At 49.3% G+C, this 20,136-nt stretch overlaps 2 protein-coding genes across 3 annotated transcripts in view; both read left to right on the forward strand.

Annotated features, from left to right (window-relative positions):
* Positions 1–20,136, forward strand: part of SOGA1 (suppressor of glucose, autophagy associated 1) — a 67,051-nt gene that overhangs the window by 27,341 nt on the left and 19,574 nt on the right. For both annotated transcript variants that reach the window (XM_058562744.1, XM_058562745.1), the window contains exons 4-8: positions 11,150–11,212; positions 11,806–12,984; positions 15,154–15,294; positions 18,625–18,750; positions 19,774–20,004. In XM_058562744.1, the coding sequence (XP_058418727.1) occupies positions 11,150–11,212; positions 11,806–12,984; positions 15,154–15,294; positions 18,625–18,750; positions 19,774–20,004 (1,740 nt within the window). The remainder of the gene's footprint in view (positions 1–11,149; positions 11,213–11,805; positions 12,985–15,153; positions 15,295–18,624; positions 18,751–19,773; positions 20,005–20,136) is intronic.
* DSN1 (DSN1 component of MIS12 kinetochore complex) overlaps positions 1–20,136 on the forward strand; it is a 79,957-nt gene that overhangs the window by 17,343 nt on the left and 42,478 nt on the right. The gene's annotated exons all lie outside the window — the stretch shown is intronic.

The raw sequence follows: 20,136 nt of genomic DNA on the forward strand, positions 1-20,136 counted from the left end.
TCTCTGCATGGGTATGCCTCCCTGGCAGGGCTGTTTATTCATTCATTCCTCCAGCACACATTTCCTGAGCACCTACTGTGTACGCTGTGTCCTGGACACTAAGGACATGATGGTGAATGAAAGCCACCCAGTTCCTGTCCTCAAGGAGCCACAGGCTAATGAAGGAGACAGTCTTCCATCAAAGAACCACAGCTGTGGGAGGATGAACTGAGAAAATGTTTTATGCAACAGTGCCCAGCATGGGGCCTGGCCCTCTGTCCCTAGTTTCCTCATCTATAAAATGGGTCAATAATGCCCTGAGTCATTGTGAGGACAAGCCAGGATAACTAGTGTGGACATGCTTTAGGGACTGCCATTCGGTGTAAAGTCCGTGCTGGGGCTGGGCCTCTGGCCAGTGTCTGGACACAGATTTCAGGACACTAGACACTTCCTGAATGTGGCCTCCAGGCACCAGCCTCTCCGTCTGTGTTCGTGCGAGTCCCTCCATCTAGCATGTCCTTTCTTCCTTCTGCTGTGTGTTAGGTGTACAGTGCATTAGGCACCATGCTAGACCTTTATCAACGATTTTCATAGAGGCCCAATGAGGTTATGATTGTGCCCATTTTACGGATGAGAAAACAGCCCTTGGGAGAGGGAGGGATGTCTTCAAGGTCCCTCAGGGCCCAGTGGGCTCTGCAGAACGCTGATTGGAAACCAGCAGCCTAGCTGACCCCTAAGGGCTGGAATCTTCCAGCATCCAGGGGTCTCTGTTCCAGATGGACTGAGGTGACTTCTGGCCACAGAGGCACAGGTGGGCCTCAGCCGTCTGGCCGCTCATGAGGTATCCTAGGATCGTACGTTGTTCTGGGGCACTCCTCACCTTCCTCCAGGGCAGGCATGCCAGTGTTCCAGGACTGAGACACCACAGCCCTGAGGCCAGGACCATCCTTCCGCTGCCCTTCCTGCTGGGCATGTTGGTGTGATGTTCCAACGGCTTCTCCGTGTGGAGACGGGGCACTGGCTGCTAAAGGCTGCTGTGGAGCCTTGTCCCGCTCCAGGGCTGGGTGGGAGGCCCCCTCCCTCAGGCAGCCTCCTGCCCCCCATGGCCTGGCCCACAGCATAGGGCGCCATATCTCGTTGCTGCCACCCTTGACAGTGAAAAGTGGAGACGATTTCAGAGGTCATATTCTTGTTGTAAAGGAGAGGAGACTGAGGCCCAGAGAGGGACAGCTTGCCTGAGCTCTCCCAGCCTTTCCCTGACAGAGAGGTGGCTGAGACCCTGAAGCCACTTCCCTTCTCTAAGTCTCAGATTCTTCGTCTGTGACGTTAGGATAATAACAGTATCCAGCTTATGAGGTTGTTTATGATCATTAATAAGATTGGGTAACCATAGAATACTCTGAAGAAGTTAAAAAGAATAAAGTAGTATGGAATTTTCTGAAAAAATTAAACATAGGATTACCATATAAGCCAGCAATTCCACTTCTGGATATATACCCAAAAGAATCAAAAGCAGAGACACGAACAGATATCTGTACCCTGTGTTCATAGTAGCATTACTCACAGTAGCCAAAAGGTAGAAGCAACCCAAATGTCCATTGATGGACAAACAAACAAACAAACAAAACTGTAGCATATACATGCAATGGATTATTGGTCAGCCTCAAGAAGGAATGAAATTCTGACACGTGCTACAACGTGGATGAACCTTGAACACATGATGCTAAGTGAAATAAGCCAGACACAACAGGACAAATATTATACGATTCCACTTACAGGAGATGGAGTAGTCAAATTCATAGAGACAGAAAGTGGAATAGAGGTTTCCAGGGGTGGGAGGAGGAGAGAGTGGGGAATTAGTGTTTAATGGGTACAGAGTTTCAGTTTGGGAAGATGAAAAAGTTCTGGAGATGGATGGTGGTGATGGTTGCACAACAATGTGAATGTACTTAATGCCACTGAATTGTACACTTTAAAATGGCTAAAAATGGTAAATTTCGTGTTTTGTATACTTTACCACAATTATAAAAAAAAGAATAAGGTAGATATACATGTAATGACGTGGAAAGATCTCTAAGGTACATAGTTAAACAGGAAAAGAAAGTTATGGAACTATACATATTATGCAATCCCACTAATTATTTTGAAAAGCCATACAAAACAAACTGGTTTTGAAGCACGCATGTATATGTGCAAATGCACAGCAAAAGTCTGGAGGAGAAGCCACTGAACTGAGGAGTTAGAAATGGTGGGAGTAGAATAGGAAATGAGTTTTGCTTTGTATTCTTTTTTTTTTTTTGTGAGGAAGATCAGCCCTGAGCTAACATCTGCTGCCAGTCCTCCTCTTTTTTGCCGAGGAAGACTGGCCCTGGGCTAACATCTGTGCCCATCTTCCTCTGCTTTATATGGGACGCCTCCACAGCGTGGCTTGACAAGCCGTGCGTTGGTCTGCACCAGGGATCTGAACCTGCGAACCCCGGGCCGCCAAAGCAGGATGCGCATACTTAACCACTATGCCACTGGGCTGGCCCCTGCTTTGTATTCTTTTAATGCTGTAGTTAGGTGTTTTTTGTGGGGAGTGGATATTATTTGTGAAATTTTAAATGCAGTCAAGCATGTAAAGAACACTTTGTGGCGCCCAGCACACAGTAGGTGCTCAGGAAACACCGGTTCGCTTCCCCTTTGCAGGTGATGTCAGCGAGGCAGGTCTAGCCCTCCCTGACGTGCCCCTTGGTGTCTCAGGATCTGGGCAAGGAGGCGTGGCTCTGTATTTATTTGCTGATGGCTCTCTCCCTCCTCCCTTTCCTTCCTGACATGGTTTCTATGGAGACAAGGGTGCCTTAGCAATTCTTCTTCCAGAGCTGCTCGAGTCCCATCATCGAGATCTGCCTTTGCCATCCTGACAGGTTGCTGTGGCGATGCTGTCACCCGGCTGGGAACAGGAGCCCCTGGCCTGAGCTGATGTGGTTGCCATGGAGATCGCCCTTGCTGGAGGAAAGGGAGGGTAGCCAGCGCTACCCGTGCTCTGTGGTGGCGCTGTTGCCCAGCTGGGCTGCGGCTCAAGAATTGTAAATCAGCCTCCCCCATCCAGTATCATTCCCTCTTCTTGTATTTTAGGCAGAAGGCCAATATCAGTGTTGACGTGATTTATTATAATATAGCTGCTGTGTCTGAGTGCTTGCTCTGCACCAGGCACCACACCAAGCATTTTATGTATGTCCTCACGTTATGTAACCAACAGCTTCCCAACGTATGTGTGGTGTTGTCCTGGTTTATAGGGGGACTCTTCTTGGCAATTTTTTAACTGCAATATAATCCACAAAATTCACCATTTAAAGTGTACAATTCAGTGGTTTAATATATTCATAATGTTGTACAACCATCACCATTATCTAATTCCAGAACATTTCCATTGCCCCCAAAAGAAACCCCGTACCTGTTGCAGTCACTCCTCACTCCCCCTTCCCTCCAGCCCCTGGCAACCACTCATCAACTTTCTGTCTCTGTGGATTTACCTATTCTGGAAATTTCATACAAATGGAATCATGTAATATGTGATCTGTTAGACTGGCTTCTTTCACTTAGCATAATGTTTTCAAGGTTTATCTATGTTGAAGCATGTATCAGTACTTTATTCCTTTTTATGACCAAATAATAATCCATTGTATGGATAGACCACACTTTGTATATCCATTCTTCAGTTGATGGACATTTGGGTTGTTTCCACTTTTTGGCTATTATGAATAATACTGCCCTGAACATTTGTGTAGAGGTTTTTATATGGACATATGTTTTCACTTCTCTTCGGTATACACCTAGGAGTAGACTTGCTGTATATAGATGGGAAAGACAAAGATGGGATTCTAACCCAGGACTCCCTATCTCCCAAAACCACACAGACTCTTACGGTGATGGGACCTTCCTCGGACCCTCCTGAGTTTGCAGAACCTCCAAAGAGGCTGCTCATTCCAATGAGTACCTTCTTCTCTGGCCCAGGCTTGTCCTGATTCCCATTCTGATGGGGTAGGAAGGGTACTGACCGTGGCGTCAGATCACCTGGGTTCAAATCTTGGTTCTGCTGGCATCATGCAACGCAGCCTAGCCACAGTCTGTGTGGTGCAGGCCCAATGTGAACTTGGAGTCACACAGGCCTGAGTTTCAATCCTGGCTTTGTCACTTATTTGCAAATAACTGCAACGCTGGACAAATCACGTAACTGCTCCAGTGCTCAGTTTGTTAATATATAAAATGGAAATAATAATCCCTACTCCTCAGAGGTGTTTGTGAGAATTATGGAGACAAGCAGGTACCGTGCTTAGCAGAGAATAAGGGCTTGGTAAATACTGATTATCTTTACCCTCACCACCACCACGATGGCTGTGGGTCTAGTGACGCATTCACCTTAGTTAAATAAATACGCGTCTGCTGCTGCCTCCAGCAAGGAGCTCTCTAGATTAAGCTGCCAGTTGCCCATGGAAGGAGCAGTTTCATTGCAAATCAGAGCCTGCAGTTGGCAGCATCTGTCCCAGTGCCTTGTGATTTGGGGCTCCTGTCTAAACTACTCTTTGTTTCCTCCCCCCAGTGGTCTCCCCCAGCCACACGGCCTCTCTGTCTAGCGGCTTCAGCCGCTCTGGAGGAAGAATGCCTCAGTCTCTCAAGTGCACCCACACCCCAGGTCCCCGCTAGAGTAAATTTTGCACACACAGCACAGTCTGTGTTTTCAATGAGACCTTCCCAAACATCCCCTCCAAACTCGGTGAAAATATGCCCAGCTGTTTTGGCAGAAGGTTCATTTTATTCCTTGGAGGTTGGTCTCTGTTTCCTGGCAGCACGGAAGCATGGAAGGTGTTAGAGGGCAGGGGCCCTCCAGAGCTGTGCTTGGGCAGCCTCTCTGTGTGGGCCGAAAGGGCGGGGGCACAATCTACTAGTCTGCTGGAGAAGGACAAGGGAGGACATAGCTCATGCTCCTACTAGGAGCCCTTAGACCAAGGATGCTTTGAGGCGCCATCCAGGCTGCTCAAAGGCGGCCTTGTGAGTTGCTGGTGGGTGGGGGAGCCCCTGCTGCATGCCAGGCCAGAGAGTGTGCCCTTGGGGTCTGGCACTTGCGGCTGGCATTCCTGTGGGTGCCCGGGTACTGTCCTGCCCGGCCCCGTCCTGCCCTCCCCAGGCCCAGGGGCCAGAACATCTGCCCCAGGGGGCTCCACAAAGGGGCTCTGACAAGCCTTGGCTCCCTTGAGGGGCATCGCGGTCTCCCAGGCTGCCTGGCCAGCTGCTGCCCTGCAGGGGGAGGGAAGGCCTTTGTGCTCTGTGAGCCTGCCTTGTTTTCCCTCCGGGGCCGCAGGGCAGTCTGGAAGCCCAAATGGCTTCGATGAGGTGGGGGAAGGGTCAGTTCCAAGCAGAAAGAGCTGGAACCACTCTGGTCCTGAAAAGGTTTGCTGCTTCTGCCCCTCTTCTCTGCCCACTGTCCTCCCTTCCTGGTGAGCTTCAAGCCACCCAGGGCTCACTCTCTGTGGTTGGAAAGGTGGTCAGTGACTTTTTTGGGGGAAAATACATTTTAAAAACATTTTACTATGACTTTCCCCCTCCACTCAACAGCTAATATATGCTTAGTAGAGAAAGACCAGCAGATATAAGTACGCCATAAGGAGAAAAAATTCACCTGTAATCCAGTATTCAGAGAGAATTACCCTGAGTAATTACTACCTGGGTCGGAGGTGCATAGACTTCCAATAAGTTTTTCTATTTATTCGCACAAACATATTGAAATGTATATGTATATATCCATCCTTTTTTTTTTTACTAAAAAAGTAATTTAAGCTCAGTGAAGCAAAAATATCATCACAAAGGCACATAAATGCATGCCTAGCATACTCCTAAGGATGGATACAGCAGACTCTGGTTGCATTGGTTGCCTCGGGCAGGAAAAGTGGCGACTGGGTTCACTGTGTTCTTTTTGGACTTTTTTGTGTGTGTGTGTGAGAAAGATCGGCCCTGAGCTAACATGTGTTGCCAATCCTCCTCTTTTTGCTGAGGAAGACTGGCCCTGGGCTAACATCCGTGCCCATCTTCCTCCACTTTATATGGGACGCCGCCTCAGCATGGCTTGACAAGCAGTGTGTCGGTGTATGCCCAGGATCCGAACCTGCGAGCCCCGGGCCGCCACAGCGGAGCGCGCGCACTTAACCGCTACACCACCGGGCTGGACTTTTCTTTTTGTGCTTTTTGAAGTTTGAACCATGTGAATGTGTTATCCAGAAAATAATAGAAATTATAATAACCATATGGAGAATAAAAGAAGAATCTCCCCTAAGTACCTCCCTCAGTTCTACTCCTGACTCAGCTTAACCTGTGATTACAGTTTGATTTGTATCTTTTCAGACCTTTCTCTATACTCATACAATGTATATTTCTCTATGTATTTTTTTTTAAATAAAGATGGGATTATATTGTAGATACAGTTTATGTAACATACAGAGTAATGTAGCATGAACACAGACTGTTTTTTAAATGCTAGATGTTTTGGGGTTTTCTTCTGCCTAAGGTGCTTATTATAAAAATCAAAGATCACAGAGTCAAGTAAACATAGTGAGGGAAGAAAGTCTAAAAGAAAGAGCACCATCTATTTCAGTATTTTAAACACAGAGCCAAAGGTCTAGAAGGAGCTCCAGCCACCGGTCAGCTGTGGTCACCCTCAGGTTGGGGAGGAGGATACGTAGGGGTGTAACCAGGGGACTTGGCTTTGTCAGCCTTGTATAGATTACGGTGAGAATGTGTTTTTGTACATTAATTCATTTTTTTTAATATTGTGTAATTAAAAAAAATTTTTTTTAAAAGAAAAAATGCTGGAGGACTGTGTGCCCCCTGCAAAAAAAAGATGTGGGGGAAGGGCCGGCCCCGTGGCTTAGCGGTTAAGTGCTCGCGCTCCACTGCTTGCGGTCCAGGTTCGGATCCTGGGCGCGCAGGGATGCACAGCTTGTCAGGCCATGCTGTGGTGGCGTCCCACATAAAGTGGAGGAAAATCGGCCTGGATGTTGGCTCAGGGCCAGTCTTCCTCAGCAAAAAGAGGAGGATTGGCATGGATGTTAGCTCAGGGCTGATCTTCCTCACACACACAAAAAAAAGATGTGGGGGAAGAAAAGAGCAAACTGCAAGTTCTCTACTCTCATTGTTAACAGCGTGGTGGATATTCTTCAGACCTTTCCCCCTATCTGCATGTGTGTGTGCACACACACACCTATCTTATTTTTACAAAAATGGTAACATGCTCTAGGTTTTGTTTTTTTTGTGTGGGTGTGAGGAAGATCAGCCCTGAGCTAACATCCAATGCCATTCCTCCTCTTTTTGCTGAGGAAGACTGGCCCTGGGCTAACATCCGTGCCCATCTTCCTCCACTTTATATGGGACGCCGCCACAGCATGGCCTGACAAGCGGTGCATCGGTGCGCGCCCGGGATCAGAACCCAGACCTCCAGCAGTGGAGCGCACGCACTTAACCACTACGCCAGGGGGCTGGCCCTAGGTTTTTTTTTTTTAATAACAGCTTCATTGAGATATAATTCGTGTACCATAAATTTGTCTTTTTAAAGTATACAGTTCAGTGGTTTCTAGAGTATTCAGTTGTACAACCATCACCACTCTCATTCCAGAACATTTTCATCACCCCAAAAAGAAAGCCCGAGCCCACCAGCAATAACTCCCCAGCCCCCTTCTCCCCAGCAGCCACTCGTCTACTTTATGCCTTTGTGGATTTGCCTTTCCAGACATTTCATGTAAATAGAATCATACACCGTGTGGCCTTTTGTGACTGGCTTATTTCACTTAGTGTGATGTTTTCAAGGTCCATCCATGTTGTAGCATGTGTCAGCACTTCATTCCTTTCTGTGGCTGGATCGTATTCCCTTGGGTGGACATGCCACATTTGGTTTATCCATCCATTGGTTGGTGGACATTTGGGTTGTAGGTTTTGCTTTGCAGGTTCCTTCCTTCCTTACCAAGATGTCTCAGAGACTTTACCATGTCAATGAATCTCACTCCCCCTCTCCTTTTTAATGGTTTTAGGCTTTCTATTATCTCGTTCCTTTATATGGAATGGCTGGGACCTCTCAGTGCCTTAGGAGACCCCTGGCTCCCCTTCCTCTCGTCCCACTTGCCTCCTCCAGGGAGTCTGCAGTGCTTGAAGAGGCTGTGGTCATCTAATCTGTGGCTCAGTTTTGTAGATGATAAAATGGGACTTCAGGGGCCCGCCCCGTGGCATAGTGGTTAAGTTAGGCATGCTCCGCTTCGGCAGCCCGGGATCGTGGGTTCTGATCCAGGGCGCCGACCTACAACACTCATCAAGCCATGCCACAAAAAAGCCACATTTTGTATGTGGCAGCGACCCACATACAAAATAGAGGAAGGTTGGCACGTATGTTAGCTCAGGGCTACTCTTCCTCAAGCAAAAAAGGAGAAAGATTGGCAAGGGATGTTAGCTCAGAGTGAATCTTCCTCAGGGGAAAAAAAAATGGAGTTTCAGAGAGAGGAAGGGGCTCACCCAGGATCATAAACTCAGTGCTGGTGGGCTCCCAGAGCTCAGCTTCCAGCTGAGGCCACAGCTCCTCTCACTCAGCTTGTGCTAAGCAGGCCTGGATCTGATCATCTCACCATGTGGTCACCACTCCACGTGGGGGTCTCCCTCTAAGCACACCCTTCCCGGGCTACATTTGTGGGAAGGGCTCTTTGTGGCGGGGCTTATTTTGTGGCCCTCACCCCATTCCCTACTCTTTGCTCCTTGCTTTTGAAAGATCTCATGGCAGCCTTCTCAGATACCGGCTCCCTGCTCTTGGCACCCAGTGTCTGAAATATCAGCCTCAGCCTTCCTGCCTCATTTGCATTTCCAAAGGTCTCTTTAGGATTTGATCCTTTAAGATATAGTTAAGAGCCCATCTGGAGTCCTTCCCTGGCTCTGTGGTTCCAACCTGGGGTGCACCGGAGAATCACCTGGGAAGCTATTTAAAAATCCTGAAGGCTGGGACCTACCCCGGCCCAGTTATATCAGAATCCCGGGGGCTGGGACCTTGGGCATCAGTATTTTTTTTTTTAAGTTCCCCCAGGTAATTCTGCTGTACACCCAGGTTGAGAACTCCTGTGCTAGCTCCACTCTGGCCCTCATCAAAGAAAGCACATTTTCTCCTTCCAAGTCTTCGGAACTAGATCAAGAGCTATATCAAGAGCTGGTCCCAGGTCAGCGGTGGATTTGCTGTGGGACCTCTCACCTTCAGTAAAGTGAGGGATTAGATGAGTAGTTCTCACCTTCAGGGATGGGGTGTGAGAGATGGGATGGGGAGGGCATGTATTCAGACTGCCTGGGACCTTTCTCAAAAAATACCTGCCCAGCTTGAAAAATGGAAAGCAACCTAAGTGCGGTTTTATCCACCACTAACATGAGGCACCCCTCTCTTGGAAAGAAGTGTTCATTGGAATCATGCATCTACCTGAGTGACTTTTTTAAACATTGAGAAACTTCAGTAATGATTATTGTTGCAGTTCCTCAAATTCCCCTCCATGGGGCTGGCGTCATTTTGCTCAGCGACACATGAGCGGTCCTCTTTCTCCATAGCTTCACCAGTAGAATATGTTGTCAGATGTTTGGATTTTTGCCAATCTGATAGGTGAGAAATGGTATCTCAGTGTAGTTTTAATTAGCATTTCTCTATCTTGAGTAGGGGTGAGCATTTTCCTATGGTTGGGAGCCATTTATCTTTCTTTTCCTGTGTACTGTTTTTCACATCTCTAGCCCGTTTTTCTATAGGTTTGTTGGCCTTTTTATTCTCTATTTTTCTTTTTTGAGGAAGATGAGCCCTGAGATAATATCTGTTGCCAAAACTCCTCTTTTTTTGCTGAGGAAGATTGGCCCTGGGCTAACATCCGTGCCCATCTTCCTCCACTTTATATGGGATGCTGCCACAGCAGGGCTTGATAGGCGGTGCGTAGGTCTGCACCCAGTATCCGAACCTGCGAGCCCCAGGCCGCCGAAGCAGAGTGCACGAACTTAACCGCTACACCATCAGGCTGGCCCCTTTACTCTATTTTTTGAAGCTCTTTATATATTTAGGATACCAACCCTTTGTCAGCGTAATAAATTGCATATTTTTTCCCAGTTTGTTATTTATGTTTTTACTTTGCTTAGGCTTTTTTTTCCCATGTAGAATTTGCTTATCTAATCAAATGTCTTCCCCTGTTGCTTCTGGATTTTTGAATCATGATTATCATTATAGCCTTTTTTTCAATCTGCATGAAAACTTGTACAATTTAAATTGTATGATTTGTTACACCCATAGTTATTTTGTTTATTCCTATTCATTCTGAATTAAAGTTCCAACTAGAATACTAGTTCCACGAGGACCGGGCTCCCGGGAGATGGAGTTTTGCCTGCAGAGGCTCATGGAAGAGTCCCCTTGGGAATCACACCAAAGGAGATCGAGGCAGAGGGAGAAGCTGAAGTGAGGAGCGTTCACACCAGTGGCCTCAGCCAGTCCCAGGGGAGCCCTGGAGCTGGACGGCCCTTTAGCATTGTCCCGAGTTGAGGCGAGGGGCATGGACCAGTCACTGGATGTGGGCTCCCCGCTGGGAGGGCACATGACCTTGGATGAGGTGGCTTTGCTCAGCCGATGGCCATCCCTGAGAGCAGGATTCAGCTTTTAGGTTTTGGCTGGGGGAATGAGTGCCCCTGTCATGAAGCGGGGCTCTGGGCAGAGCACCACAGCATCCTCCCCAAGTACCCTGTCTGTCCTGGTCCCTGCTGTGTTCTCCACACCTCTCTATGCCTGGCACATAACAGGTGCTCAGGAAATCCCTGGTGAATGAATGAAGGCCAAACAAGAACAGAAGCCCAGATTTCCGGGTCTTGGTGTAAGCCAACTGGATCACAATGTCGGGGTGGGAGAGAGGGGAGGACCCCAGGGCAGGTGTGTTCAGAATCATCTTGAGTGCTTCTGGCCTCTTCCCCATTTGCAGCCCACTAAGTGGTCTTGAGAGCTCCTCCGGCCCAGCAGTTGGTGCTGGTCAAGGCCTGGACGTGGCTGGGCTGGGCTGGGCTGGGGAGGGGACCCTCTGGAACCCTAGGCGTCTGACTGCTTTGGATGCGCGTCACCCTCATGAGCTTTCAGTTCAGTTTTTTTATCTTCCTCCAGCATTCCTTAAAGAAAAGAGGAACCCGCTCCCTGGGGAAGACAGACAAGAAGTCTTCGGTGCAGGTACTTCCTGACAGCCCCACTGCAGCCCCCCACTGCAGCCCCTACTGGCAGGTTTTAGTCTTAAGACCCGGGGCCTAACTCCAGGTGGCCCGAGGAATCTGCAGAGGTGCCCACCCTTCCCCAGCTCAGATAGATAAAGTGCTGTCTGTAGACAGTCCAGGCTTAGAATACAGTTAGCCTCTAGTGGTACTGGATTGTCAGGTGCCAGGCATTTTTCATACATTATCTCATTTAATCCTCTCCATGGCTGTTGAAGGAAGGAGTGTTATTGTCCCATTTTACAAATGAGGAAACTAGTAGTAATGGTAGTTAGCAGTAGTAGCAGCAGTAGTCACCCTGGCAGAATGTCACCTACTCCAGGAAGCCCTCCTGGACTCCCCAGGCTGTGTGTGGTGCTCCATCCTTGCTGCAATATCCATGTCCCCCTCTCTGCTTCCCCTCTGAACCCCCAGCTCCTTGAGGGTCAGGCTGTGTCCGGTTCATTCCTGTGTCCCCAGCACATAGTTAGCTCCCGGGAATGCTACAGCTGGTATTGAGCCTCCCCACACTAACCTGCGTGGGTTGTGTCTATCCTTGTGGCCGTGGCGCTCCAGGAGGACAGCGCCGACCTGAAGTGCCAGCTGCACTTCGCCAAGGAGGAGTCGGCCCTCATGTGCAAGAAGCTCACCAAGCTAGCCAAGGAGAACGACAGCATGAAGGAGGAGCTGGCCAAGTACCGCTCGCTCTACGGCGATCTGGACAGCGCCCTGTCGGCGGAGGAGCTGGCGGCCGCGCCCCACTCGCGGGAGAGCGAGCTGAAGGCGCACCTGAAGCTGGTGGAGGAGGACGCCAACCTGCTGAGCCGCCGCATCGTGGAGCTGGAGGTGGAGAACCGGGGCCTGCGGGCCGAGATGGACGACATGAGGGATCACGGGGGCGGCTGTGGGGGCCCGGAGGCACGGCTGGCCTTCGCGCTGGGGGGCAGCGAGTGCGGGGAGAGCCTGGCGGAGCTGCGGCGACACCTGCAGTTCGTGGAGGAGGAGGCGGAGCTGCTGCGGCGCTCCTCGGCGGAGCTCGAGGACCAGAACAAGCTGCTGCTGAGCGAGCTGGCCAAGTACCGCTCGGAGCACGAGCTGGACGTGACGCTGTCGGAGGACAGCTGCTCCGTGCTCAGCGAGCCCTCGCAGGAGGAGCTGGCGGCGGCCAAGCTGCAGATCGGCGAGCTCAGCGGCAAGGTCAAGAAGCTCCAGTACGAGAACCGCGTGCTCCTCTCCAACCTCCAGCGCTGCGACCTCGCCTCCTGCCAGAGCGCGCGGCCCATGCTGGAGACGGACGCCGAGGCCGGGGACTCGGCCCAGTGTGTGCCCGCCGCCCTCGACGAGGCCCACGGGCCCCATGCTGCCCGGCTCTGCAGAGCCAGGGAGGCTGAGGCGCTGCCTGGACTGAGGGAGCAGGCGGCCCTGGTCAGCAAGGCCATCGACGTCCTGGTGGCCGATGCCAATGGCTTCTCGGCTGGCCTCCGCCTGTGTCTGGACAACGAGTGTGCTGACTTTCGGCTGCACGAGGCCCCTGACAACAGCGAGGGCCCCAGGGACACCAAGCTCATCCATGCCATCCTGGTGCGGCTGAGCATGCTCCAGCAGGAGCTCAATGCCTTCACGCGGAAGGCGGACTCCGTCCTTGGGAGTTCTGCCAAGGAGCAGCCAGAGCCCTTCTCCTCACTACCCTCCTTGGGCTCCCAGGGGCCTTCCAAGGAGATTCTCCTGGCCAAAGACCTTGGCTCGGACTTCCAGGTAAGATGTCCCAGTCACAGGCCCTAGTACTTTTTTTTTGATAGAAACCTTTCACTGAATCATAACATATGGACAGAGAGGTACACAGAGCACGAGTCTGCAGCCTAATGCATTCTCCCAGGGTGAACACACTCATGTAATCGTCACCCAAGACAAGATCTAGGACATGACCAGCACCCCAGAAGCCCCTTCTCATGTCCCCTTCTAGCCACTAGCCCCACTCCCAAGGGAACCCTCTCTTGATTCAGTTTGTCTGTCTCTGAACTTTATATACATGGACCCATACAGTCCACACTCACTCTGCCTGCCATCTTTCACTCACCAGGTTTGTGGTCCCATGTAGCAATAGATGGTTCCTTCTCATTACTGGATACAATCTCGCTGAGTGAAATGCCACGGTTCACTTACTCATTTACCATCCACAGATATAGGGGCTGGTTCCGAGCCCCTATCTTTTTGCCCGGTTGTTCTTTCTTCTTTTCTTGTTTCTTTTGCAATTTTGTTTTTTAAAATGAGTATTATTGAAAAACAACTTCAGGGGGCTGGCCTGCTGGCGTAGTGGTTAAGTTCGTGCACTCCGCTGCGGCGGCCTGGGGTTCGCAGGTTTGGATCCCGGGCACAGACCCACACACTGCTCATCAAGCCATGCTGTGGCGGCAGCCCATGTACAAAACAGAGGAAGATTGACAGCAGCTGTTAGCTCCGGGCCGATCTTCCTCACCGAAAAAAAAAAAAGTTTTGTTCAGGTCCTGTGCAAAGGCAAGAAACTTGGCTTTCTAAATGTAATGAACTTCCAGCCTTGATGTCTATAAAATATGACTGAGACAAATGAAAAGAGCAAATACGCTTGTCCCAAAAAAAGCCTTACTGCCAAGGTAATCCATAAACAGCCGATGAGTTTCAGTGCCTGAGGTAAAAAGATAAAGGTTCCTTCTGGTCGCCTCCCACTCCCAGCAGGTACCACTGGTAATAGTCTGGAGCAGGGCTGGCCACTACAGTGGTCACTAGCCACATGTGGCTACTTAAATTTAAATTAATAAAAATTACGTACAATTGAAAATTTAGCCACATTTCAAGTGCTCCGTAGTTGTGTGTGTCAAGTGGTGCAGATCTAGAATATTTCATTGTCACAGCATGGCCTTCTGAATCTTTCTCTATATGTACTCTCAGATATTTGTTTTTTCACCCAAATTGTCTTATGTTATACCTACTGTGACCACACAACTTATTTTTCTTGTGTAATGTATCTATTTGTTCATTTACTTATGATGCTGTGTTTGTAGTTCATATACTTTTTGTGCTCAGTGCTGGAGGTGCCATGATAAGCAAAAACATATGATTCCTGCCCCTCAGCCTATATAGTGGGGAAGAGAGATGTTAATTAAAATATCATGCAATGAATGTGGAATTATAAACTGAGAAGGGGGCTCTGAAGGAAAGGTACTTGGTTCTGTGAACAAAGAACTTGATCCCGGGTCAGGGAAGAACTCTGAGCTGAGCTGAGATCAGAAGGATGGATTATAGAGGAAGAGTGTTCTAAGCAGAGGGAACAGCCTTTGTGAATTCCTCATGGCCAGAAGGAGCATGGTGTGTCCAAGGACTAAGAGAACACGTGAGGCTGGGCTGCAGAGAGCACTAGGGAGGTTTGATCTTCACCCCGAGAGCAATGGGAGGGGTCTTTCCATGTCTATACAGAGAGATTTAGCTCTTTCTTTTTCACAACTACACACTGTAATTGTGCCATTATTTCTTTAACCAGTGCCCTGTTGATCTGGCTTGATCTTGCTTTTCTAAGCAAGCAGACTGTCCTATCTTAGGTCGCCCTCTTGGTTCTTCTTAGGTAGGAATGAGCTGGGTCCGCATGTGTGGTAGGACAGTTGAGGCTGGCTCAGAAGGTTTGTGCACAAGACAGACGTGCATAGAATCAGTGTTTCCACTCACTGCTTACCTGGTCATTTATCCTTTCAACAGACATCCAGTGAGTGGTTGCAGTGCCCCAGCCAGGGCTGGGTCTGGGCTACAGGTGAATCCACCCAGGTCCCAGCCATCAGGGGGATGGTCAGAGCCTCTTATAGAGCCAGAGGCCTGGGGTGGGGGCTGTTCCTGGCACCCCTTGGGCCCCTCCCCATGGTTACCTTTGGTCTCTTCTGCCCTTGCCTCTGGGTGCAGCCGCCGGACTTCAGGGACCTGCCGGAATGGGAGCCCAGGATACGAGAAGCCTTTCGCACTGGTGACTTGGACTCCAAGCCCGACCCTAGCCGGAGCTTCAGGCCTTACCGAGCTGAAGACAATGATTCCTACGTCTCTGAGGTAGGCCTGGGCCTGAGCAAGCAGGGGGGCGGGTAGGAGGAGAGTGGCTGGGGCTTCCTAAAATCTTAGCTGGTGATGATATGGGTTTTGAGTATTCCATTTGGTTCTAAGCTTGCTGGAAGGCAGGGCGAAAAGGGAAACAAGGAAGTTTGGGCTGTCCTCGTGGCCTGATAAAAGGAGGCTTATAAACTCATTTGAAGAAATTAATTTTTTTTCCTATACTAAATCCCACTGGGAATTCAATAATTTTTGTCATTTAATGGAACCATGAATTTATGTAGGAGGAAGGCAGCAGTCTCCACAGTCAGGCTGACTGGGTTCAAATCGTGGATCAACTATAAACTGGTGGTAAGATCTTAGATAAGTCACTTTACCTCTCTGATCCGCAGTTTTTCTCCTTTAAAATAAAAGTGATCCCTCATAGGGTTGTTGGAACGATTAAATACATGGAAAGCCTTAGCTTCAGGTCTGGTCCTTGTTGGGTGAGGATGAGGAGGATGATGACATATCACTGGGCCTCAGGGGACTCGTCAGTGTGGCTGTGTGGCCTTGGCGTGTTCTCATTCTCTGGCTGCAGCTTCCGCATCTGTAACATGAGAGGATAGAGTTGGTGGTAGCTGTAGAAGTGCTAGGATTCTCTGGTCCTTGAGGAATTCTGGCTGGTTCTTCATAATGAACCTGCACTTTGTAATGAACCTGAAGCAGGAAATGGCTCCTGTGGACTGGGTGCTGCCTCCCTGAGATTCCTGAACCATGGAGAGCCCTCTGTGTGTCCCAACCTGAGCACCGTTTTCTTCTGAGCACTCCCAGGAAGGCAACTTTGTGGTCCCAGGAAGGCCAGTCTGCAACTATGCAGGGGGAGAAGCTCCCTTGAAGCTGATGGATCAAACTCTCTAAGTGGTCTGAGTTTCCTAGCAGCCATGGCAAAAAGGGAAAAAATTATGTGATACTTAGTTCTCATTTTCTGAGAAAAGGAAATAGGGCAGCTCCCCTGCAGAGAAAGTAATTTCCGGCATGCATTCAATTATTGTATCATTCAACCACTCTTTACTGAGCAGTTACAATTTGCCAGGCACTGTGTTGGGCACTGAGTTCAAGGAAAACACCACAGATAGCAGATAGTACTAGCCCTGCAAGGATTTTTAGTACAAAACACACATACAAGATATGCCTCAAGTCAGAGTGCCTTCCATTGCTGAATTTCCACGTTATTGGCCAGATAATAAATGTTTGGTTTTTTTCACAAAGGGACATCTTGCCATGCCCAGGAAGGTTTTATGTAGGAGTTAGAGCTGACATTTCCTTTTTTTTTTCCTGCTTAACGTGACAGCATAAAAATTTCCCTCTGTTACTAGAAACACTTTAAAATTTTGTTTTTTGTGAGGAGATCAGCCCCGTGCTAACATCAGCCAGTCCTCCTCTTTTTTTGCTGAGGAAGACTGGCCCTGGGCTAACATCCGTGCCCATCTTCCTCCACTTTATATGGGACACCGCCACAGCATGGCTTGCCAAGCAGTGCGTTGGTGCGTGCCTGGGATCTGAACCGGCAAACCCCAGGCTGCTGCAGCGGAGCGCATGCACTTAACCGCTTGTGTCACCGGGCCAGCCCCAAAAATTTTTTAATTAAAGTATAGCATACATACAGAAAAGTGCTCATATTGTAAGTGCACAGCTCAAATAATTTTCACAAACTGAACACTCCTATGTAATCAGCAAGCCAGTCCCTAAAGAGAGCATGACTTGCTCCTGGGAGCACCCGTGTCCTTTCTAGTCACCATCTTGACTTTTTTTTTTTGCTGAGGAAGATTTGCCCTGAGCTAACATCTGTTGCCAATTTTCCTCTTTTTTTGCTTGAGGAAGATTAGCCCTGAGCTAACATCTGTGCCAGTCTTCCTCTATTTTATATGTGGGTTGCCACCACAGTGTGGCTGACGAGTGGTGTAGGTCCATGCCCCTGATCCGAACCCACAAACCCAGGCCGCCGAAGCAGAGTGCGCCTAACTTAACCACTATGCCACGGGGCCGGCCCCGCCATCCTGACTTTTAACAGAGTAGATTAGTTTTGCCTGTTTAGCTACAAATACTTAAAACACAATTTCCGGGCCGGCCCTGTGGCTTAGCGGTTAAGTGCACGCGCTCCGCTGCTGGCGGCCCGGGTTCAGATCCCGGGTGTGCACTGACATACCACTTCTCTGGCCATGCTGAGGCCGCGTCCCACATACAGCAACTAGAAGGATGTGCAGCTATGACATACAACTATCTACTGGGACTTTGGGGGAAAAAATAAATAAATAAAATTATAAAAAAAAAACACAATTTCTCCTGAAAATATAAGTTTTATTGTCTTTTTCTTAAGATTTTATTACATAGGGGCTGGCCCCGTGGCTTAGCGGTTAAATGCGCGCGCTCCACTACTGGCAGCTGGGATCGGATCCCGGGCGCGCACCGACGCACTGCTTGTCCGGCCATGCTGAGGCTGCGTCCCACATACAGCAACTAGAAGGCTGTGCAACTGTGACATACAACTGTCTACTGGGGCTTTGGGGAGAAAAAGGGGGAAAAAAAAAAAGGAGGAGGATTGGCAATAGATGTTAGCTCAGAGCCGGTCTTCCTCAGCAAAAAGAGAAAGATTGGCATGGATGTTAGTTCAGGGCTGATCTTCCTCACAAAAAAAAAAAAAAAAGATTTTATTACATAGTCACTATAAACAAATAACTACAACAAAATCCCTAAGTAGTATTGTGTAAAGATATAAAGAAGAAATCAAGGTCACAGGAGCATCACATAGTTAACCACTGTTAACATCTAGTGTGTGTGTCTGTGTCCTTCATGTTTTTCTGTTGAGGTATGTATCTTTTTTTTTAACTTTTTATTGAAGTATAAAATAATAATATACAGACAATAAAGGACACTAACCTTAAGTGTACAGTTGAATGGATTTTTACATATGTATAGACCTGTTAAACACATATATTGATCCCCATTATTTACCATCTAAGTTGTCTGTAAATTTTTGCAACTATAAACAGTGAAACAATGATTATCTTGGTGAATCAAGCTTAGTTTTCACAGTATATTATTTTCTTCAAATAAATTGCAGAGAGAGAAATTATCAAGTTAAAATTGTAATAGCTAGGTCTGATGTGCCCTGTTTTAATTGTCATGACAACCCACGGAGGTGGGGACAGCCATGGTGCTGATTTGTACTTGAAGGACAGCTCGGGTCCGACTCACTGCTGTTGCTCCCCCACCACTCTCGTCCTTTGACCACAGCTTCTGCCCTCCTGCTCTCTCCCTCCTCATTGTCTGCGTCCCTCATCCCTGCCCCAGATCAAGGAGCTGCAGCTGGTGCTCGCCGAGGCCCACGACAGCCTCCGGGGCCTGCAAGAGCAGCTCTCCCAGGAGCGGCAGCTACGGAAAGAGGAGGCCGACAACTTCAACCAGAAGATGGTCCAGGTGGGTGGTGCCCAGCGCCCTGCCCGCACCTGCGCTACCCTCTCTTCCCTGAACTGAAGGCAGAAACCTTAGAGGTCCCCGGATCTTCAGGAGGCAAGAATGTCAAGGGAAACCCTCATCTTCCCGTCCGTCGTGATTGTGGGGTGTTTTTTTTTTTTTTTGCTTTGCTTGTGATTGTGCATTAGGTGCGCTGGGCTGGAATCCTGGGCTTGTCGTTGACTGCCTGTTTGACCTCAGGCCAATCCTGTCTCCTCTCTGGGCCTCAGTTTTCCCATCTATGAAAAATTGCCCCCATCAGAGCTGAAAACCTACAGCAGGAAGGCCAGAGGCCTGGCTGGTAATCAAGATGATAGTCTTGCTAATAAAAAGCATTTATTAAGCCCTTACTGTATGTCAGGGCTGTGCAATGCCCTTTCCACACATTATGTCCTTTAGTCCTTATGTCTTCCCCTAGGAGGCGTCCCCACTTGACAGATGGGGAAACTGATGCCCAGAGAGCTGAAGCGCTTTGCCCAGGGTTGCATGTCCAGGGCGAGGTGGGGCTGGGATTCTAATCCAGGTCTCTGGCTCCCCCTTAGCCATTGCTTCCTAGGGTATTGCATATTCTCAGCCTTCCTCAACTCTGAGCATGCCCTTTGCTCTCCACGTCGGTCACCCCTCCCTGCCATCATTGCTCACGCTCCCAGGTTCCTCCTGAAATGTGAGAGTTCATTTGAAACAATAAGTACGTGCTTATTATATGATGTCATGGTTTTCATAATCGAACAGAGCCGGGTTCCAATCCCAGCTCTTTCACTGAGTGGTAGCTGTGATTGCTACTGCTTTTATGAGTTTCTCTTCCCTGGAGTAGCAGAGGGCAGTGTTTATCTCAACAGAACAAGCTGCTAGCGGTGGAGTCTCTGGCAGGGATCACCCACAGGCACCACCCAAATTTTCCTCTCTGCCCTGGCGTGAGGTCTGGAATGGGAGGGACAGTGCCCTAGACGACGGCCAGGGTTGCTCACGCTCTTGTCCCCCTCGCAGCTAAAGGAGGACCAGCAGAGGGCGCTCCTAAGGCGGGAGTTTGAGCTGCAGAGTCTGAGCCTCCAGCGGAGGCTGGAGCAGAAATTCTGGAGCCAGGAGAAGAACATGCTGGTGCAGGAGTCCCAGCAGTTCAAGCACAACTTCCTGCTGCTCTTCATGAAGCTCAGGTGGTTCCTCAAGCGCTGGCGGCAGGGCAAGGTTTTGCCCAGCGAGGGGGATGACTTCCTTGAGGTATGGTTCCCGTGGGACTGGGTCTGGGGCAGGGGTGGCGTGGGGGAGATACAACAAGAGGGACGCCCAGCTGGCGTCGACACAGCCCTGAGGCTCATATACGAGCCGTCAGCTTGCGGACTTTCATCCCTG

This window comes from Diceros bicornis, chromosome 19, assembly GCF_020826845.1.
Source record: "Diceros bicornis minor isolate mBicDic1 chromosome 19, mDicBic1.mat.cur, whole genome shotgun sequence".
Taxonomy (NCBI): Eukaryota; Metazoa; Chordata; class Mammalia; order Perissodactyla; family Rhinocerotidae; genus Diceros; species Diceros bicornis.